Source organism: Chiloscyllium plagiosum, unplaced genomic scaffold, assembly GCF_037043375.1.
Source record: "Chiloscyllium plagiosum isolate Xiang-an unplaced genomic scaffold, Cpla_swu_hap1 HiC_scaffold_34, whole genome shotgun sequence".
Taxonomy (NCBI): Eukaryota; Metazoa; Chordata; class Chondrichthyes; order Orectolobiformes; family Hemiscylliidae; genus Chiloscyllium; species Chiloscyllium plagiosum.
The window spans coordinates 27,465,771-27,489,444 of record NW_028270172.1 but is presented as its reverse complement, the minus strand read 5'-3'; the positions used below and the strand labels follow the sequence as shown (position 1 = coordinate 27,489,444).

At 42.6% G+C, this 23,674-nt stretch overlaps 1 protein-coding gene across 1 annotated transcript in view; it reads left to right on the top strand.

Moving 5' to 3' along the window:
- Window positions 1–1,122: 1,122 nt before the first annotated feature.
- The window catches only part of LOC122564423 (collagen alpha-6(VI) chain-like), a 178,737-nt gene continuing 156,185 nt past the window's right edge, over window positions 1,123–23,674 (top strand). The window contains exons 1-2 of the mRNA XM_087978572.1: window positions 1,123–1,356; window positions 2,403–2,551. Of these exons, the coding sequence (XP_087834698.1) occupies window positions 2,413–2,551 (139 nt within the window). The 5' untranslated portion in view covers window positions 1,123–1,356; window positions 2,403–2,412. The remainder of the gene's footprint in view (window positions 1,357–2,402; window positions 2,552–23,674) is intronic.

Genomic DNA, 23,674 nt, shown 5'->3' with positions numbered 1-23,674 from the left:
TATTACCCACATTCCCCATTTCTGACTTTATGATGGATGAAAGGTCATTAATGAAGTACCTGAAGATGGCTGGAGCAGGGAACTCCCATGAGGGACTCATGCTGAGATGTTCTGGGCTGAGGTGATTGACTTCCAGTAACCAAAATCATCTTCCTCTGTGCCATGTCTGAGATGGCCTGACCCTGATTCCTATTTACGACAGTTTGCTCTGATTTCTTTGGTCAAAGGGCAAGGGCAGTCACTCTCAACTCACCTCTCATGTTCAGCTCTATGATTCACACTTAAACCATGGGCACAATGAGATCAGGGATAATGGTACTCAGTGAGCAAGGCGACTGCTGAGCAAATGCCATCTAAGAGCATCTTTGATCCACTAATGTCTGGTGAAGTGGCTGTGCGGTTGGCCGTGTACAATAACATCGCTGTTGTGTGAGCTCACTGGCCAGATTTGTATTTTTTTTAACAGTACATTTGCTGGCTTCATTAAATATGCAGTTCTTTGGCACTCTGGTTATGAGAAATGCTGTATAAATACATTTTTTTTTACTATTTTCTTAAACGGCATCAAGTTGCTCCTTGAGAGCCGGCCATTTGGCTGCAATATCAGAACAGATTGAGTTTACTCAGGCGACCGTGCAACTAAGAGGAAGATGAGCTATATGACATCTCACCGTTTTTAAGTTGGCAGGAGCTGCCAGTTGCACCTTTCCAAATGGACATGTTGGTGCGTGCAAAGTTCTCGGTGCTTCCTTCTCCAAAACTCCGGGGACCTTTTCCAGCGACCTGCACCACTAGCAGGAACTGTTCTTTTGCTGGAAGCCGCGGTGGTGTTTAATGCCAAGCCCGGTACCTTTGATCCTTTCTCTGGAAGAGACTGGCGCGCGTTCCGGGGCTGGGCTGGGGGCTGGTTCGCCTTCCACTGCAAACCCCTGGGTTCGCTCGATTTCCGCGAATGGGATAGTCTTCGGGGCTGCCAATTTCTGCTCGGAAAAGCCGAGCTGAAGGCGACATGCTGGCGGAAATGGGAGGTGGTGGGGGTGCGAACACTTTAATATAAGGAAGTTCCAAACGGGCTTTCAGAATTGGCTGATGGACCGCTCTAGGTGTGGTATGTGAAATGATGCTATCTGATGCTTTACTGAAATGTATTGCATTTTAATGTGGAGCAAGGTTTTCAATCAATTCGTCGATTTTAATCGTTTTTTTTCATTGTTGAAGAATTTGATTTTTAGCTTAATCGTGACTTAATTCTAAAAAAAAATGCATCTGCATTCAGTACAGTAATTCAATTTGGGTTGTGATCTTTCGGATATTCGCTGAAGCAATATACGAAATATTGCTGGCGATTTAATTACGGTAGGTCGAGTCCTGTAAGAACTGATTTTTTTTTCATGTAGAAGGCGTTAAGAACAAACAGGTTAAAAACAAATTCGTAAGCATTTTATATATTCGAAGTTATTTCGAAAGGAGAGAATATTTAAATTGCGAAACGAAATCTGAATATTCAGATCCCGTGTGGAATAAAGTATTTTCCCTCACCATATCAGAGGGCGCATTATTTTTTGTTTTGTTTTTCAATTTATTCGTTTTCTGGCGTTTCTTTCGGACCTTCGTAATTGGCGCATGGAAACAAAACAAAATGAGATTATCAGACATCAGTCAGCTTGTATATTTGTTCAGAAAATGTACAAGACGTTAAACAAGTCCAGATCCATACGGTTTCCTCTCGAAATGATTTCGGATAGTTGGTAGATTTTTCAGGGTTTTTGACTCATTTAAGAATAACAGGTGTTTAGGAAAGGTTTAAAGATGAAAATGTACTTTTATTGCTGGGTATATATTGAACAGACCCCGACTTTCTGCTGACTTCACTCCCGGACATAAGCCAGTCATTAGATCCACTGACCTGGTCTCACGGAACTGGGCACCCTTGCTCGCCTGGCACCCTACTTTTACCTGACAGAAGTAACTTTCCTCACTAGCCTTGGAATTGATCTTTAAATCACAGAAACCATCACATGCTGAGCGCTCTCCACTCCGGTTGTCATGGTTCCGTCTACACTACTTTCAGAAGTGGATGCTGGTGGCCCGGAAATTCCAGGGGAGAATTAAGATAAGTGACCATCTGTGTGTTCCATCAGGATCGAAAATAAAGTTTGCGATCCCGACGGGGTAAAGCTGGACCATTGCACTTCCCGAGATATCTTGATCAGTGCTGGAAACTCATGGCACGAATTTGTTTCGTTTGCAACTTGTCACGAGACGAACTTTCCAAAGGTGAACCATAAAACTCCCGCAAATTACAAATTTGCAAGAGTCTGGAGGTATGCTTTGAATGTGTGGTAACAACGTAAAGATTTCAGAAGCATATTGCCGGTGTGTTTTCTGTTTGTATTTGTTAGGTTTTTTCGGATGCTGCCTGAATTGCTGTGCTCTTCCAGCACCACTGATCCAGTACTTGGAACTCGAGTCGAGATGAAGCTGTTTGAAGTGGGAGTGATATTCTTTCTTCTCTCAAGTAATCTGCATTTGGTCATCTCTCAGCCAAATGGTATTTAACTAATTTCATTTTGATCAGATATTATTGTTTACCAATCGTCTGAAGTGGTTGACAGACACACTTGGGGTTTCAAAAATAAACATAATTGTAACTATATGTGTAATTTACAACGTAGGGAAGATGAAAGTCTTGATTAGGGGTTTACTTGAGTTCGAGAACCATCAAATTGGAAGATCAGCATATAAAATTGAGAAAAACTGAGATTGTAAAACTAGATTGTTCTGAGACAGACCCTACTGCCAGAACATGGCAAGCAGGATTCCAATGAAATTAGCCTGGAGTCTGCAATGAGAACGAAGATAACGTAAATGGAATATTAAAATAGTATGAAACCATAACAGATTATAACAACGGAAACCAAACCACAGCATCACCCAAAAAATGGGCATGCCCAATTAAAGTTGAAAATTTAGCAATTGCTGTTAAAAATGTTCTCCACTCTCCAGGGTGTGATGTGTCAGTAACTTGCCAACAAGCTCAGTTTTGAAGTCAGTGTAGATGTATGAACGTAGCCAACTTGCCAATGAATTCTTTCAAGAGCAGGTGACTGTTTACCAACATGAGAGGTGATTATCAGTGTCAAACAATTGCACTGAATCTGAAAATTTAGTTTTACAAGTGTGGAATCTCATTCTTCTCAAATCAGTTAACACTGAAGATTTTGAAAAAAGTTAAATAAAGACTTCTGGGAGGAGACTACAGGGCTCCAGTTGGCAAGGAAACCCAGGAGAAATTGCAATGGAGTGTTTGAATGGCGTTTTAACTCTGCCACCTCACCATTTTTCTTCTGGGTTTCCTTTCCAGTGAACAGAAAATAGGGGTGACATTGGGTCTCGTGACATGCCGTCAACTCTTCTCCTTAGCGGGACAGTCCTAGTTTGCAATTTGTGACAGGCTGCCACAGAAGTGTCAAAATGGAATCCAGGCTGGTAAAGACTGGACTCTGTTTAACTATCTCCCCCCTGGGTCCACTTGCTGCTGGGAACTGAAAGAAGTAGGAAAGGGACAGACTGTTTTCTAAAAATGTGAAAATGAAATCTGCTGCTGAGATGAAGGAGTTATGGTTGGAGATTACCAAGGAGATCAGCAGCAAGAATGTGGAATCAACTGATAGTACTTGAATGACGTGAGCAAGTTAGAAAAGGTGATGACAATGACATATTTACCAATTTCTACTGAATAAAAGCCCTAACGCTTTCATACAATTTTCTCAAACCCACTTTGTCACATCAGTCTGCCACATCCGACTACAGCTGCTGAATTTAAATGTGCCCTTGTGATACCAGGGCATACAAAGCTAGGGTCTAAATTAGAGTGGTGCTAGAAAAGCACAGCAGGTCAGGCAGCATCTGAGGAGCAGGAAAATCAATGTTTCGGCCAAAAGCCCTTCATCAGGAGAGTACACAATGAGGGTTTGTTTCTCTGTCATCCTTGCAGGCAGTGAGTTCCAGACTCCCACCACCTTCTGGGTGAGAAAGATTTTCCTACATGCCCTCTGAATTTCCTGATGAAGGGCTTTTGCCCGAAATGTTGTTTTCCTGCACCTCGGATGCTACCTGACCTGCTGTGCTTTTCCAGCACCATTCTAATCTTGACTGTAATCTCCAGCACCTGCAGTACCCACTTCTGCCTTACAATGCTTGGGGCCAAGTGCTGGAAAATTGGATTGGAATGATGAAGTGCTTGTTTTTGACTGGCACAAAACTCAGTGGGCAGAAGGGCTTTTTATTTTTCTGTGTTGTTGACCTCTACAACTGTATGACTTCAGGACGCTATGACATAGACAGAAGAACGTGTAAAAGCTATTTGGGTTGGGGTGGGATGCATAACTCATTGGGGATGTTCTTACCATGGAGGCAATTATATAATAAAAAGCATTGTTCATTAACAGCAGAGTACACAATGAGGGTTTCTTCCTCTATCATTCTTGCAGGCAGCGTGTTCCAGATTCCCACCACCCTCTGGGTGAAAAAGGTTTTCCTACATGCCTGCTGAATTTCTTGCCCTTTACCTTAAATTACATGCCTCCTTTAACATGGATTCCAGAACTGCACACAGTACTCTAGCTGTGGCCTGACCATTGTTTTATACAGTTTAAGTATAACCTCCCCACTCTTAAACTCTATGCCTTGACTAATAAAAGCAATATTCCATTGCCGATAACCACTTTATCTACCCATCCCAATACCTTAAGGGACTGGCGGACACACACTCCACATTCCTTCTGATTCTCAGTGCTTCCCAGGATTCTGCCTTTCATCATGTACGATATTCTCTTGCCTTGTTTGTTCGACACAAATGAATCATCTCACACTTACCTGGATCGAATTCCATGGGAGAAAGTGAGGACTGCAGATACTGGAGATCAGAGCTTAAAAATCTGTTGCTGGAAAAGCGCAGCAGGTCAGGCAGCATCCAAGGAGAAGGAGAATCGACGTTTCGGGCATAAGCCCTTCTTCAGGGCGAATTCCATATGCCACTGATCAGCCCCTCTACATTTTCCTGTGATCTGAGGCTATCCTTTTCACTGTTTATGAATCCACCAATTTTTGTATCATCTGTGAACTTACTGATCAACCAGCAAGAGCCCTCACACTGATTCCTGCGGAGTGCTATTCAATACAGGCTTCCAGTCACAATAACATCCCTTGACCATCACCCTCTGCTTCCTGCCATTCAGCCAATTCTGGATCCAATTTGCCAAATTGCCTTAGATTACCTGAGCTCTTGTCTTTGTTGTCAGTCATCCATGGCAGGACTTTATCAAAAATCTTGATGAGGTCCAAATAGACTTGAATGTATTGCCCTCATCTACACCACTTGGCTACCTTTACAAAAACTTCATTCAAATTGGTCAAATATGGACCTCCATTTTCTTTTACCATTTTCCTGTGTCATCCATTCCTGGCTGCTGGATAGTAATTGGTCTTTTCGTTTGTTTGATAATGTATGTGACAATGTGATTGGACAGGAATGAAATGATTTAAAAGGTATTGAATGCAGTAGGAAGGAAGGAAGTTCAAGGAGTGTTTTGTTGATTGTCAGTGAAGGAACAAGGGGCTCGGGACAGGGATTTCAATTCCCATCACAGAGAGTAGTTTGGCAGAACTATTATTGACTGAATTGGCCGAGGGCCAAAGGACATAAATACTGGACTGGGGCTCTGGCATGTAGTGCAGAAGTAGCCCTCATGCATCGAACTGTCATAGAAGCACCTTTCATGGATTATAGGCAAGAGAGACAACCTTACAGTCTTCTTGGAGACAAGGTCCCAACTCCACAGTGCAATATCATTCATCAGATTTAGCACTATCCTGTGCTAAATGGAATAATTTTGGAGAAGACCCAACAGGTCAAAACTGGGCAATCAGCATCTGCATTGTATCCTACCATAGAACATAGGACATTACAGCGCAGTACAGGTCCTTCAGCCGTCGATGTTGCACCAACTTGTGAAACCAATCCAAAGCATCTAGACTATACTATTCTTTTTTCATCCATATGTCTATCCAAAGACCATTCAAATGCCTTTAAAATTGACAAGTCCACTATTGTTGCAGGAAGTGCGTTCCACACCCCTACTACTATCTGAGTAAAGAAACCATATTCAGTAATCTCATGGCCCAAGTTATCCCTCATTCTGCCATCACCATCAAGCTGTGGATCAGTCTTACTTCAGTGAGGATTGCAGAAGCGCATGCCCTGGGTAACAGTAGTCACTCATAAGATTGAGTTGCCAACCCGGTGAAGCTATAAAACAACACTGTATTCATGACGCACAATGGAAACAGCGCTCATAAGGAGCTCAATAGAACAAACCAAAGAACTGCAGTCCTATCACATTGAGTTTTAAATGGTGTTGAATGGTTAAACAACTATGTGGAAGAAATGGGTTCACAATTATTCCATACCCTGATGATGGGAGAGTCCAGCACCAAGGCAAAAGACCAGGCTGAAATATTTGTAACTACCTTCAGCTACAAATGTGAAGCGAACGATGCATCTCAGCCTCCTTCTGAGATTTCCAGCATCAGAGAGTTTGAGTCTCTCAATCTGATATCAAGGTACAACTGAAAGCATTGGATCCTACAATGGCTATGGGCTGTAATAACATCTTGACATATTGAGCCGAATGATCCCCTTAGCCAAGATGTTATAGTACAGCTACCCCTCTGCTATCTGTTCAACGAAGTGGAACTTTGCCTCGGCAAGACCTGTCCACAAAAAAGCTGGACAAATCCAATCAGGCCAATTACTGTCTCTTTAGGGTACTATCCATTATCAACAAAATGATGGAAGATGTTGTCAACAGTACTATCAAATGGCATTTAACACCTCAACCTTCCATCTGGCACTCAGTTTAGACCTGCCAGTCAGCATCAGCTTGCATGAACATTGTCAAAAGAGCTTGAGTTGAGGTGAAAAGCACATTGACATTAAAGACCACTGACAAAATTGAAGTCTATAAATACTGGGGGAAATGAGCCTCCAGGGCAATATCTTAGGCCCTGAGCATCTTCAACTGCTTCATCAATGCTCTTCCTTCCATCATGAGGAGATAGTTGCTGATGATTGCACAATATTCAACACAAGCATCTCAAGTCTGAGGTTATGTTTATGTTTACTAGGCAGCATTGATCTCCACATTTCTAAATGTTTCAAAGAATTTTGATACTTAGAGTAGACACCTCAAAGCAGTGTAGAAGCACCACCAAAGGTGAATTTGAAAGATCTTCCAAATCTGTTGAAAAGGAAGGCAGTCCAAGAGTTCTCTCCCAAGTGGGCTTGTCCAGCATTGAGTTGACCAACAACTCAACCATCTTTACTTGCTGGGAGATATAATTCAAAGTAACTGTTCTATTTCAAGCTCAGTTGTGGTAAGAGATTCTGTAAAGCATCTCCAAGAGTGTCAAAAATCCTTGGGACCAACTGAAATGCAGAAGGTTCATTTGGGAGGGACTACGCATGTTGAAAGAATTTGCAAGAATAGCTTTGTAGAAACAATTTGTAGGAATAGTGCTGCGATTGAGGTATCAGAGAAAGAACACAAACCTTTCAACAATTCGTTTTGCCAAACACTTCAAGCCCCACTTCCCTGCTTGTGACAGAGGCTGCACAATATGAATTGGACTTACCAAATATCTGAGAATCTATTGCATTTAATTGAAAGCAAGCCCTCAATCCTGAGTGTCGACCTAAGAAGGAAACGCTCAGTACCAAGCTAGTGAAGCAGTTCGTGTCAATAGGTGTTCAGGCTGGTTAAGTGGCAAGTAACATTTTGCTGGAGAAGCATGAAGCAATGACCATCTCCAATAAGAAAATATAAACATTTACCCTTTACAGTTGACAGCATTAATATTGCTTAATATTTCGCCATCAACACTTTGGAGGTTACCATTGACCAGAAATCAAACTGGAGCAGCTACATCTGGACAACAAGGACACCTAAGTCAGGCTCCTTCTCATTGACTACAGCTCTGCCTTCAATACCATTGTCCCCTCTACACTGATCGCAAAATCTTGAAACCTTGGTCTCAGCTCCATCCTCTACAATTGGCTCCTCAGCTTTCTGACCCACACTCCGCAATCAGTGAAGATAGACAACTGGCACCTCCTCCACAATAGCACTCAACACAGGAGCCCCCCCCCCCAAGGATGCGTCCTCAGACCCCTACTGTATACCCATGACTGTGTTGCCAAATTCTGAATTAACACCATCTGCAAGTTTGCTGATGACATCACTGTTGTAGGACGGTTATCTAACAATGACAAGTAAGAGTACAGAAAGGAGATGGAGGGCTTGATGATGTAATGCAATGAGAACAACCTCTCTCACAATGTCAGTAAAACTAAAGAAATGATCATTGACTTCAGAAAGAAAGGAAGGGAATATGCCCCCATCTACATCAATGGAGCTAAGGCTGTGAGGCTGGAGAGGGTCAAGTTCCTCAGAGTGACGATAACCGACAATCCTGTCCTGGACTTGCCACATAGATGCGACGGTCAAAAAAACACAACAATGCCTCTTCTTCCTCAGGCAGCTCAAGAAATTTGGCATGTCCATAAGAACCCTCACCAACTTCTACAGACGCACCATAGAAAGCGTACTATCTAGGTGCATAATGGCCTGGTACGGTAACTGTTCTGCCCTGGACTGTAAGATCTGTATGTCCTTGCTTACTATGATCTGCCTGTACTGCTCGTAAACAAAGCTTTTCACTGTACTTAGGTACATGTGACAATAAAACATCAAATCACATGATGTTGTGGCTGCAAGAGCAGGTTAGAAGCTAGGAGATTCATGCTAAGTAACTCATCTCTTCACTCTGCAATGTACATAGTGGGCAAAGAACAAGTCAGGATCATGATGGAATACTTCCCAATTGCCTGAAGGAATCCAGCTCTGACAATGTTCAAGAAGCTGAACACCATTTAGGATAAAGCACCCTGCTTGATCAACATCTATTCACCAGCCTGACTATACAGGTGCTCCACCACCAGTGTACAGTGGCAATTAAAAAGGCAAATATATGTGAACTCTATTGCAAATGGATTGTAATGTAAAAATTGAAAATATTGCCAGGGTAGTTTTATAGAGTTGCTGTGAGGTCACTCTTTGCAGCTTTATTCTCCCCACCTGAGGAAGCATTTTGGAGTTTGGAATTTGCAGATTGTTGTTCCTGCAGTATGGATTGCCATGGTACATGGAAACCCTGTGAAATCCCTGACATGACAACAGCTGAGATAATTGCCTGATGAACTGAAGATACTGAGGGCAATTCCCTATATCGGAACCCTCAAAGTAAATCAGAAAATGCAGAAAGTTCTGCTGCAGTTAACTCAGAAGTAGTCAGATGATTTAATACCTAGTCTAACTTCTGAGTGACTATTTGACTGACCCTCCAACCACACCTTCCGAGATCCCTTACACCCCAAGGATCCAAACCACCACTTCGCAAGATCTGGCACTATTGTTTTTTCTACTGGACGCAGCAATCCCTCTGCCCTTGAGACCCAAAGACCTGTGTTACCAAATGTGACTACTGGTCGCTCTCCCTGCACCACCATCATGTGACCCAGGAAATTCCTCTGCTCGAACTAACACGCTTTACTCCCACACTCAATATCTGCTGCCCATTCTATCCTCGCATAAGCATTCCATCATTTGGTCCCCTTGCTACCTGGTACACTACCCCCTACCCCTTGGCACACTACTCACATGGCATTCTGGCAATTGACCCTTCTGGCACCCTAACCTGACACTTACTATATGAACTTAACCCTTCACAGGACCTGTCAAAATGACTACCTGTAATGCTGGGCATTTGAATCATATTATAGGAAGGGTGCCATAGAACTGGAGAGGGTGCAGAGGAGATATACCAGGACTTTGCCTGAGTTGTAGACCTTTAGCTATGAAGAGTGATTGGGCAGTCTGGGGTTGTTTACCTTGGGGCAGAGAAAACTGAAGGGGCCCGTGATTAAGTTGTATAAAACCATGAGGGACATAGGTATGGTAGGCAGGAAATAACTTGGCTCTTTTGTAGAGGCATCAGTGACAAGAGGCATAAGATTTCAATTAAGAAGGAGATTTGATTGAAAATTTTCTTTTATCCAGAGGGTGGTGGGAATCTGGAGGTCATTGCTGGTAAGGGTGGTAGAGGAAGAAACCCTCAACAATTAATAAATATTTAGATGGGCACTTGCAGGTCTAAGTCAGGCCATGGGCCAAGTGCTGGAAAATGAGATTAGAGTAGTTACACAGTTGTCTTTGACTATCGCAGACTTGATGGGCCAAAGGACCTTTCTCTATGCTGTAGACTGTATGACTGTAGAACTAATATGGCAACTACTGTCATGAAAAAGGGGATGTGGTTTGCCTTCCCAACTGCCCTACACTACAAGAGATCTTTCACACTTGGAATTTTAGAATCCCTACAGTGTGGAAAGAGGCCATTCAGCCCATCGGGTCCGCGCTGACCCTCCAAAGAGCATCCCCTACCATATTCTATAACCTCACATTTACCATGGCTAATCCACATTACCGTGTGGACTGTCCAGGCCCTCCCTAAAGCAGCCATGCTGTTCCTGTCTTGAACCTGGAGCAGGGTCTGTCCCTGATGAGTGTCAGAGAGAGAGAGAGGGGGAAAGAGAGCGAAAAAAACATCGAGAGAGCTGGGTCCAGCTGGATCACCCAGACTCACCTCTTGTGGTAAAAATCCCAGAGACTGCCTGAAACACCAGAGGCAGTGCCCAGAGCAGTGACTCCTGGTGGCAATCTGCATGAAATGCGGACTCTTAGGCGGGCTGTCGTTGCTGTTCCTGGAGTGGGACCTCCCTGAGGCATGGAACACCTTTCAAAACCCTGGAGTTGTGTAAGGAAGATGAACACTATCTATGTAATTTGTTTTTATTCTTTTTGCAACTCAAAATGGTGCGTGATTGTGGCAGCAAAATACTTTTCCCTGTATCTTTATAGATATATGTGACAACGAATAGCTCATGAACTAGCTCACACATCCCTGAGCACTGCAGACAATTTCAGTACAGCCAATCCACCAACCTACATATTTTTGGACTGTGAGAGGAAGTGCACATAGATATGGAGTGAACGTGCAAGCTCCACACAGTCACCCAAGGGAGGAATTGAACCCAGCTCCTTCGTGCTATGAGGCAGCAGTGCCGACCACTGAGACATCAAGTCACCCCACACCGGTTTTGAAACGAGCCCTGATCGGAATCTGCTGTCAGAAATGCAGAGCTGTTAGCATGATAAAGTTAAAAATCAAACAACAACATTTTATAGTCCAACAGGTTTATTTGGAAGTACAAGCTTTCGGAGTGCTGCTCCCTCGTCAGGTAGCTAGTGGGGCAGGATTATAGCATGCAACTGATATGATATATTGAACAAACCTAGATTGCTGTTAAGTCTTTAATCACTTATAATGGGTTGCAGGTTCCGATTCATTAATATGTAAATCCCAAACCTTCTTTCAAGTCACATTCTCAAGATAACTTAAGGTTTTGTAAGAAAAGGCGACATCTCAACTCAGACAATGCATTAAAGGTGTAAGGTTAGAGTCTGTCTGTATTCCAACCTTGAGTCAGACTGGTTCTGTTTCCAAAGTAGGAATTTGTAAAATGTTGCATGGACTGACAGCCTGCAAATTGAGTGTGTTTTTTTGAACAAAATAGAATATATCTGCAAATACAAATTCACCCCATAGGAGCAGGGTGGCAATCCTCAGGAAATCTGGCCCACACATTCCTCATCGGGAGCCTGGTAAAGTTCTGCTCCAGTTGTTCATGAGATGAAGGGTTGTATTATAAAGAGAGATTGACTAGTCCTTGTTCCCTAGAGTTTCAAAGAAGGAGAGGTGATCCAATCGAAATCTGTCCATAGGTGTTTGACATGGTAATTTTATTTACAAAAAAAATGAAGAAATGCAGATACTAGAAATCAGAAACAAAAACAGAAATTGCTGGAAAAGCTCAGCAGGTCTGACAGCATCTGTGGAGAGAAATCAGAATTAATGTTGCCTTTAAGGGTCCCTTAAGGGTCACTGGACCCAAAATGTTAACTTTGCTTTCTCTACACAGATGCTGTCAGAGCTGTTGGATTTTTAAGGCAATTTCAGATTTTGTTTCCAATTTTATTTTTACTCTGGCTAGGAAGCCTGGAATATGGAACAATAGTTAGAGAATTAGAAAGTATTCAGGGTAGAGATGAGGATAAATGTCTTCACTCAGTGGGTGTAAATCAAAGGAATTTGTGATCCAGGAGGTTTGTGGATGCTAAATCAGAGTAGGTTTTCGATACTATGGTATTAAAGAATACAAGATTGGGTAGGGAAGTGAGTTGAGGCAGAGAACAGATAAGCTCCTGTTGAATGATGAAGTGTGCTTGAATGTGCAAACAGTCTGCTCTATTCCCTTTTTGCTATTTTCTAATACACTTGCGGGAAATGACTGGAGGTACATGGGCGTGTCTCCAACCAGTGCTGAAAAGATCCCAAGGCTTTCTCCTTGGATTTGACTGGACTCAACACCCTTCAGATCCTTTGCCCCATTGTTTAATTTAAAATCCTCCTCACTTCCTTTGTTATACAGTCGACAAGAACACTGGCCGCAATATGGTTGAAATGGAAATGGTCCCACTTGTGCAGATCCCAGTTTCCCCAGTGCTGGTGTTGGTGCAGCAACCACCAGAACCCACTTCTTCCACACCAATCTTGAGCCACACATTCACCTTTCTAATCTGATCTGTTCTGTGACTTGGGTAATGCTGCAGAGATAATGACCTTTGAGGTTCTTAATTTGGTGCCTAGTTCCCTTTATTGACTACACAGAAGCTCCTTCTTTTGCCTGTCTATGCCATTGGTGCCTACTGCTGCTATTGAGCATGTTTGTGAACAGGGTGCCAGTTGAGTGGGCTGCTTTGTCCTGGATGGTGTCAAACTTCCTGAGTGTTGGAGCTGCAAGTGGAGAGCATTCCATCACATTCCAGACTTCTGCCATATAGCTGGTGGACAGGCACGGAGGAAGTACAGGGCGAGTTACTTGCTGCAGAATTCTAGCTCTGACATGCCCTTGTAGCCACAGTATTTGTATGGCTGGTGCAGTTCAGTTTCATGGTATATTGATCATAAGGGAGTCAGTCCTGGTAATAACGTTTGAATATGAAGAAGCGACAGATTCTGTCGAATTGGAATTAATCATTGCCTGGCACATATAGATAAAGAGTCCTATATCACAGAGATAGGCCTTTGACCCAAATTGGTCCATGCCGACCAAAATGTCTCTCCCCATTTCTCTGCACTTGGCCATACCCTTCTAAACCTTTCCTATCTATGTATTTGTCCAAATGCATTTTAAATGTTGTTAATGTACCCGCCTCAATCACTTCCACTGGTAGCTTATTCCAGAAGGGTACCACCCTCTGTGTAAAAACGTTGCCCCTCAGGTTCCCTTTTATTCTTTTCCCTCTAACCTTAAACTGATGTCCTCTTGTCCTCAATTTCCCACCCCCAGGAAAAAGACTGAGTGCACTTATTTGGTGCAAATGTTACTTAATTCTTGAGGGCCATTTTCCTATTGTGAATTTAACTTTTCATTAAATTAAAATGTAATTCAGATTTAATTTTCTCATTTACTGAACGATCAGCTTTACTCAGTCTCTTATCCAGATCGTTGGCATTAACCTTCCAAGCGCCACATTTCCTAACCTATCAAGGAGGGGAGCTGGGATGACAAACTGTGTCAGTCAAAGGAAGGGTTGTTAACTAAAGGGGGTATGGAGCCATGACGTGAGTTGGCAGGGCTTGCCAGCAGTTGGGGTTTTGAGGCTGCCCACCATCCAGCCCAGTTAGGGTGTCTCACTCTAACCAGAGGTCCTGCTGAGTGGCCTGAGGGTTCTCAGTGAGGTGAGCTGTCCCCAGTCATGGGAATGACCTCCCTAATCAAGCAGACTCATGAGTAGGTGACTGAGGAAGTCAGCAGCAGGAGTGTGATTCCTCTAGCCAGGAGAAGGTGCACTGAAAGGAGAGTAGATCAAGTGGGTGATAGAATAAGCCCCTCGCAATGAGCATGCCATCTGAGCGACACTCCTTGAGTAAACACCCCTTGCAGAACCACATGTTCCACTCTCCAGGTACTCCTCTCATCCCAGTCTAAACAGTCTTGGAATGATAGAGATGTACAACACGGAAACAGACCCATTGATCCAACTTGACCAGATATCCTAAGTTAATCTCGTCCCCTTTGCCAGCATTTGGCCCATATCCCTCTAAACTATTCCTATTCATATACCTATCCAGATGCCTTTTAAGTGTCGTAATTGTGGTAAAAACAATGACTACAGATGCTGGAAACCAAAGTCCAGACCAGAGTGGTGCTGGAAAAGCACAGCAGCTCAGCTCAGGAAAGGATGGAGGGCTTTTGCCTGAAAAGTCGGTTTTGCTGCTCCTCAGATGCTGCCTGAACTGCTGTGCTTTTCCAGCACCACTCTGGTCTGGAATGTTGTAATTGTACCAGCCTCCACCACCTCTACTCACACTCATCTTCATCCTATTGCTGTCACCCTCCACCAATGTCAATCTTCCCTCCTGTGCACACAAACCACTTTCTCCCCTTGCAGTAGCAGGGGCCAAGAGGCAGCACCCAAGTGGTTGGCACTCTATTGACAGTTACCCTGCAGACCATATCCCAATGTAAAGGAAGCCTTGATTCAGGAGGCTACAGATATCACAGGGACTCCAAGCATCCTGAGACACCAGTGCTCGCACATGTTGAGAGAGCTGATCCTCTGCAAATAGCTCCAGTGTTTGTGGGGCTGGGGTGGGGGAGGATGGAGTCACAGTTCTTTCCAGCTGAATCTCAACCATCTGCAGTAAGAAGGGCAGGGCAGGTGAGGGGATGACAGCTGAAGCTGATACAGGTAGTGCCAATGCATCAGGGGTGAATGGGAATATGGCATTCAGAACAGTCGTGATCTTATTGAATGACAGAGCGTGCTTGAAGGGGCGAATGGCCAGCCTCTAGTCCAAATTCATATGTTTGGTTGTTGTACCTGATAAGAGGTGGAAGTTGAATAAGCTACTCTGATGGTGCAGTGAAACTGAAAAGGAAGGATGGGTAGCTAAAAGTGAATGCAGTGCCAGCCAATCAGTTGGCAATCACATGTTGGGGGTGGTAGTACTGTCTGCGAGAAAGGCTTTTAATAACAGCTCCTTACCTGGGCATGACTGGAGCTCTGCAGTTTCACTGACAAAAGCCTTTCCAAATCCAGTGAATAAATACCTCCTGTCATGTACTCACCTCTTTGTCACTGGTGAGTCGCTGACAGGTTGTGAAGTAAGACGTACTACAGTTCTTGAAAAATGTCGTGCTGGAAAAACACAGCAGGCCAGGCAGCATCCGAGAAGCAGGAGAATCGACGTTTCGGGCATAAGCCCTTCTTCAGGAAGGGCTTATGCCCGAAACGTCGATTCTCCTGCACCTCGGATACTGCCTGGCCTGCTGTGTTTTTCCAGCACGACATTTTTCAACTCTGGTACTCCAGCATCTGCAGTCCTCACTTTCTCCCATACCACAGTTCTGACTTGTTTTCTTAATTACATCAATCACTTACTTGACAAATGATAGTGTGAGTGTGTGCCTGTGTGTGTAGGGGTGGTGGATACAGGTAACGCTCTGTGCTGCCCATTTTCAACCCAAACCACAAATATGGTGGGGAGATATTGAGATTCATAACCAATGACAACTTTGTGGGATATAACTTGTGGCATGCAGACAAACACACAGAGAAAAAGAAGTTCTCCTTAACTCTCTGCATATAATTTCTGTCTCATGGCTTCAGTCAGCTTCCCCCCCACCCCCCCACTTCCCCACATGCTGTTGACTCTCTGGTACTCCCTTCATTGCTTCCCTCTGCTTGGTTCCTCCTCTGCCCAGCGGCCTCTGCTGGTTTCTGCGTCATATGACTCCACTCGACTGTAACCTCAAGAGGCTGCATATTGTCGCTGATCTTATTGCTGGCTACATTATCGGCGTTTGTGCTCCAATCTGTGTCAGCCTAAGGGATGGCCGTCCTGAAATAATAGCGCAAAACTCCGAGTTAACTAACTTCTAAGTTAGGAACTAGGAAGCAACTTCTGAGAAATGGGAATGCAAACAAGCCATTTTTCCGCTAGCTGGTGAAACACTTCTGCATTTTGAGTAGTTATTGGCATGATTCACCCCTCTATGTTGCCTCATTGCCTTTCCTGATGAGTTCCAAGAAACAGTCAATGCAATATGAGGTCAGAAATTGAAGAGATTTATTCTTGTTTGTCTTGCTTGCTCACCCACACAGAGCAATACTTGGAAAAGAATGTTAATTCATAATCTGCCTATGCATAGGGAACTTGACATCTGACCGAATGAATGTGGAATTTAATGATTGGAGAATAGACTATCAATTCTGCTGCTTTTAACCCCTGATGGACAACAAACCCACGTGGGAGCACCGCAGATTAAAATTCATTGCTCAGTGGCTTATCGGGGATTCTTCGATCTGTGTGGTTGAAGTGTCCTGCTGTCCCTTGTACTATTCATAAATGTCAGAGATCCCTAATGCAGGGTATATATTAGGATCATGGAAATAGAGAAAAGAGAAGGAGTAGGTGACTCGGCCGTCAAGCCAACTTCGCCATTTAGTTTGATCAAATCCTTGATCTCCATTCTCTTCCCATACTCATTGAAGCCTTTAGTGTTTAGAAAATCCATATGTCTGTTTCTTAAATATATTCAGTCACTTGGTCTCCACAACCATAGAGAATTCCACAGGTTCACCAACCTCTAAGTGAAGAAGTGGCCTATTGCATATCGTGAGACTCTGACCCTTTGGTCTGGAACCCTGGCCTAGGGAACATCGTTCCCATATCTGGTCCGTTCAACCCTGTGAGACTTTCTTATGTTTTGATGAGATCATCTCTCATGCTTCTAAATTCCAGTGAATACAGACCCAGTCAACTCAATTTTTCTTTAAATAACAATTCTGCCATCCTCGGAACCAGTCTGTTGAACTCTCACTGCATTCTTATGATGGATATGTCTTTTGTTTTAGGTTTCATACAATCCCTACTGTGTGGAAGTAGGCCACTTTGACCATCGAGTCCACACTTACTCTCCAAAGAGCACCCCATCTAGATCCACACCCTTACCCTATTCCATCCCCGTAGCCCTGCATTTCCCATGGCTTACCCACCTAGCCTGTACATCCCTAGACACAATGGGCAATTTAGCATGGCCAATCCACCTAACCTGCGCATCTTTTGACTGTGGGAGGAAATCTGAGCACCCGGCAAAAACCTACGCAGACACAGGAGAATGTGCAAGCTTGACCCAGTCACTGGAGGGCGGAATCAAAGCCAGGGCCCTGGACCTGTGAGGCAGAGTGCTAACCACTGAGCCACCAATATACCCTGAGGAGCCCAAAACTATACACAAGCTCTGTAATAGTGTAAATCTATGCTGAGATGCTCAAGACATCTCTCTGAGTAGCTGGCAATGAGGTGAAGTGTTTCTCTATTTTTGAAAGCACAATCCAGGGCATGATGTTTCTGTTTAGGTGTGCTCATGGCAATGACTTTTCCATAAATGTAAAGCTGAAACCGACCACCAGGATCAAATGGAGAAACGTTTATATTGCACACAAAAGTTTCTTAGCTCAAGTTTGCAGGACAAAATACATACCTCAGCTTTTTTTTTAAAGAATTATGAAATGAAAGCAATGTCTACAGTGAAATCAATGATGCCAGTTGCTTTTAAAAAATTGTATCAGATATTTGCCAGAGCATGTCAGCAACAGCTAAAGTGTTAAGACCATGGTGGATTTAATCCAAATGAATTGGTAGGTTTGGATAACTGCTATGCAGCGGAAGCAGAGCTCTGAAAATTTGTCAATTACAAAGTCCTTGCAAAAAAAACTTTACACATATTAAATTTTAGATAGCCTTGCTTGTTGAAATCAAAACAATTAAAATAAAGTCCTGTGGATCCTGCAGATTGGAAATAAAAATGGGTAGAGCCTGAAAAGCTCAGCGGATGTGGCAGCATTTGTGGTGAGAGGAACAGAATTAATGTTTCAAGTCTAATTTTATTTTATCAGAATTGAAGGGAGCTAGGAAAGTGATGGATTTTATGCTGCAGAATTTTGGTTGGCGGGGGGGAGCGAAAATGGAGAGACAAACAAATGGAACAGGTGGTCAACATATCCTAGAACAAAAGGCAAAGAGAGTGCTTACAGTCAGAAGAAGCGATATGGGTTAAGTTTGGGTGTTAATAATGGAAGTTAAAAGCAGAAAATATATAAGCTGAACTGAGAAAACCCATACAAGCAAAGCACCCAGTAAGGAGGGGCAAGTAAACAAAGTGGAAGAGGGAATAGAGGGAATTCATGGTCTAAAGCTATTGAACTGAATGTTGAGTCCTGAAGGCAGTAAAGTGTCAAAGTGAAAAACGAAGTGCAGTTTCCTTCAAATTAAAGGATATCTTGGCTGTCAGTCAAACAAAATGCACAAATTGTAGCCTTTTTTTATTCTAGGTTTCCAACATCTACAGTATTTCCTTTTTATTTAGAAGCAGAACCGTGATTAGCAAGTGCTAGCTGAGAAAAAATAGGAGCAGTGATTCTGATTTAAACTTAGTGAATTCACTGAATCCAGAATACCGACTAATATCGTTCAGTATCATCAGGGTCTCACTCACTTTCTAAAAAAGAACAGGGCATGCAGCCTGACTTTACACAGCAATTCCTCTAATCACGTAATTTGAAGGTCAGCGATAAGTCTTTGAAAAAAATCCCCCAAAGCAGAAATTTCACCCAGCGATCACAAAAGCAATGGTTGTTGCTCAGAGGACATTGTTGTGGACTAAGCCAGACCACTCAAAACATTCTTAAGCAGGCAGTCCAGACCATAACTTTGCTATTTGTTTTGGTAAGTGTACAGTGAAAATTACCCGGATTAAGTTAGTGAGGTTGACGACCAAGTTTAAAACAAGACAAAAATTTTATTCACAAAGTTATACAATGAAACACGAAGAACAGAATAAAGAATCCTTATAGAACTCAGTCCATCCAAACTAGATTTAAGTATGCTGTTCCAAATATATGCAACAGTCCCAATAAGCAAACCCCCTTTAAAACACAGTACAAAAAGGGTCAGGTGCTTACAGGTTAAAGTAAGAAGGGCAGAAGAGAGAGTTTCCACACAGCTCAGTGTTGAACTCCCAACCAATTCAGGACTGAACTAAACTGCTCAACTCAGCTAGAGAGCTGATCACTCCCCTTTCATTATACAGATCACTTCTAAACATGACCACTTTGGCCTGAAGTCTCATCTGTTTACATTAAAACAAAAGGCCTCTCAAAATCCTTTTCACCTCTGTATCAAACCAGTCTGATTGGAGCCCGGCCTAGCTAATTACCCCTCTGATAAAAATCAACGACAGAGTATCCTTGAGCCAAGGAACAGCTTTTAGAAAAGAAAAAGGGACTAGCTTTGTGATAAGATTCAACATTCTGACGACCAAAGCCAGACATTTGTTTTGGGGGGAGGTTATGGACCAGGCCAGACCCCCTCAAAACATTTCAAGAAGGTAGCCCAGACCCTAGATTTTCTTGTTGTTTTAAGCAGGTGTAAGGTAGATATTCTAAGAGCTGGTCAAACCACTCAGTTTTCAACAAAACAGAATTTATTTACAGAATACCGAATGAAACATGAAAGAATGAGAACAGAATACAGAATAACTTTACCTATCTGAAAACCCAACCGACTCTATCACAACTTAATAATGCTGTTCCAATTTCCTGCAACATCCCCACAAACACACCCCTTGGCAAAAAGGTAAATTCAAGAGAGATGTCAGAGAGAAAATTAACATGGAGCCTCATTTCACTGTAGCTGTTTCTTTGGGTTCCCAGCTAAAAACTAAATCAAACTAGAAAAATCCTTGAACTGGGAGAACTAACCATTCCCCTTTCATTGTGCAGATGTTTAAAAAAAAAAGCTTAAAAAAGCTTTTTCCCTGATTATTGTCTTAGGCAATAGATGTTAGGCATAAACCCAGACAAATCAGAAACTCTGCCTTTTACAACCCCTTTTTAAAAAAAACCAAGGGCAACATAATCTTGTTAAAGGAGCAGTATCGTCACAAGGGGAAGCGATGTTTTCTAGCCCTGGGGATGTAGCTAGAAAAGTGGCATGTGGGTATTGGGCACAAGAGGGAATGGAACTTGACATCCAGGCATCCGCAGTACAGCTAATCCCTTGTGCACAACTCAGTGCAGATGAATTCATTTGCCTTAATGCATAGACCACCATCACTGGTTTACCTGTTGGGTGAGCTAACTCTTTATATTCCAACTGAAGGTGAAATAGTTTCAGCCCATCTGGGAAAAGATTCAGAATTGCTCTTTAATTGATCAGTATTTGATGAACGGAAGGACTCATTTGACAGCAAAGTTGATCTTAGGCCTTGTAAGCCGTCATCCTGCCAAACTGAGTGAAAAGATACATGTGTCAAAAGATCTGGTACGAAAGACAGTATTGTCAGAACAGATGCAGTGGAGAATGAGGAAAATGGAACACAGTTCTTACTTGAAGATGGTCTGGAGGAGGTGTATTCAATGCAGCCAGTGAAGCCAGAGGGCTTATAATGGATGTTGATGGTCCCCAGAAATTGAAATTGAACTGATCTAAATGGGTATGTTGCATCCATCTTCACTAACGCAGGATACACATACACATACCATCCCAGAAATAGCTTTAAATCAGGAAATGAAGGGAAGGGAAGAACTCCAAAAAAATTCCAATCACCAGGGAAGTACTACTTTGTTAATTGCTTGAGCTACAGACTGACAAATCATGAAGTGCTGGCAGATTTATTTCGAGGGATTTCAAAGAAATAATTAGTGAGACCTCTGATGTGTTGGTTTTAACTTTTTAAAATTTTCCTAGACTTGAGGGGCCCCCATTGATTAGAAACAGTGAATGTAGCTTTTTTATTTGAAAAGGGAGAGAGGGAAGTAGAAAGCACGAAACAATGAGCCAGTTTGGCTTAATACCTTCATTGAGACAACGCTAGAAACCATTATTAAAGCCATTATAGCAGGACATTCAGAAAACTTCAAGGAAATCAGGCAAAATCAACATAGTTTGTAAAAGGGAAATCATTTTAATCAATTTATTGGAGTTCTTTGAAAAAGATGTTGATTTTGGGGATTCATAATCACCTAATATAGCCAGTTCAAAATTTGGAGCAACTTTTAGTTTCATTGAGTTTGTTAAGAAGCAGCAGTTTTTGTGATACAGTAGTTCATTAGATGAAGTGTATTTCTGTGAAAATTGAGATGATCCACTGATTCACAGGAGATTCACGGGCTGTTGGGACAGAATGCGTTGGTAAAGTTGTGAAGGCAGCATCCTTCTCTCTAGCCAAGGGTGTTAGGGAACTCTTCTGGGCTTTCTCTTCCTCTGGTCCTGTTAGATATGGAACCTTTTTCCATTATCGTTTCAGTGCATTGGAAAGAGAAGGTAGAATTCCATACATTTCAAATATCCTTGCCCCCTTGGTCACCCTGTTTATTAGTTTCCTGTTTTCTTACATCAGGTTGTTGGATTTTATCCACCCTTACCCCTTTATTCTGTACTGAAGCTACACTATCATCTTTTGAGGACTTTGGCTTTCTTTAGCTGGTTACAGTGTATTTAACTACAACAAAACATGATACATGGACTGAAATAATTCTCCAGTTCTGGCTTCACTACACCTATTTTGTGGATGTTTCTTATTAAATATTTTTCTCCCTTAGTCACAAATTATTTTTGCTTTTATTTTTAACCCCTCTCAGCAGTACACTTCAAATGTTTAAAATTTATTTTCTTTGTGGATTTTCTGTCAGTGTCTCATCTTTTAAATTTGATTCCTTGCGCTTGTGACCCTAATACCCATTTTGTCAAGTAGGTGAAGATATCTGATTCCCATTCTTCAGTGCATTTTCATTGTACATTTCCTTATGTTAGTTTCTTCAGATGTGACAAACACTTCTGCACACTTACATCAATATTTCAAGATTACGTCATGCATTCTTGATTTTCTGGCAACCTTTATGAAAGATCAAAAGTGGGGTGTGAGGACATGCATATCCTTCCCACTATGTTCCCAGTATTCTGGGTAGTGGCTAAATCATCCAATTCAATTTCTGTAAAAAAGATTCACAGGTAAGAGCACTGTTTGAAATAGCAACTTGTTTCAAGTTGTTTTATAATCCACTTTCAGACATAATTATGTACAGGCTTTGAAGTTTAAAACATTTTTCACTGGGGACACAAGTGATCGCAGCCAGTTCATGGTTCTCCTGTTCTTCATGTCAACAAACACCTGAGTAACTGACTGAAAGATTAGGTGGATCCTAAGATCCATTTAGAAACACAAACTAGTGAGAGAGGACCATGTCTTTTCATGGGTAGTTGGTGTTCATGTAACCTGGTGGCATAAAACAGCAGCTAATGAACTTGAAAGACCCTATACAGACAACAAGCAAAACTAATGTCATTTACAAAATACCATGCATGGACTGTAACAAATACTACGTTGGACAAACAGGCAGAAAACTAGACACCAGGATTCATGAACACCAACCAGCCATGAAAAGACATGATCCTCTCTCACTAGTATCCTTACATACGGATGAGGAAGGACACCACTTCAACTGGGACAACACATCCATCCTTGGACAAGCCAAACAAAGACACGCACAAGAAATCCTAGAAGCATGGCATTCCAACCAGAACTCTTTCAACAAACACTTCAAGTTAGACCCCATCTACCACCCCCTGAGAAAAGGAACCGGAAGTGACTTCACCGTAGGAAATGACATCACCACAGGAGATGACATCACCTACCCAAGGAAATCCAAACATATAAATAGAAAGCAGGAATTATCAACAGTGCTTCGCCAGAGGTCCACTGAAGATGTTACCTAGTAGGGTGACAAAACGTCTGGAAATGAATCTTCCAGCTTAGTGAGCAAACCTACATCCAAAACCTCGACCTGAGCTACAAATCTTCTCAAAACTCGCTACTCCCCTTCTTGAACAAGGGAACAACATTTGCTATCCTCCAGCCTTCTGGCACTATTCCTGCAGGCAATGATGACATAAAGATCAAAGCCAAAGATTCAGCAATCTCCTCCCTGGCTTCCCAGAGAATCCTAGGATAAATCCCATCCAGCTCAGGGGACTTAACTATTTTTATGCTTTCCAAAATTGCTAACACCACCTCCTTATGCACCTCAATCCCATCTAGTCTAGGAGCCTGTATCTCAGTATTCTCCTCGACCACGTTGACTTTTTCTAGCATGAATAATGATGAAAAGTGTTCATTTAGCACTTCCCCTATCTCCTCTGACTCCAAGCACAACTTCCCAGTACTATACTTGATTGGCCCTAATCCTACTCTAGTCATTCTTTTATTCCAGATACCCCTATAGAAAACTTTAGGGTTTTCTTTGACACTATCGGCCAATGACTTTTCATGTCCTCTCTTGGCTCTCCTTAGTTCTCTCTTTAG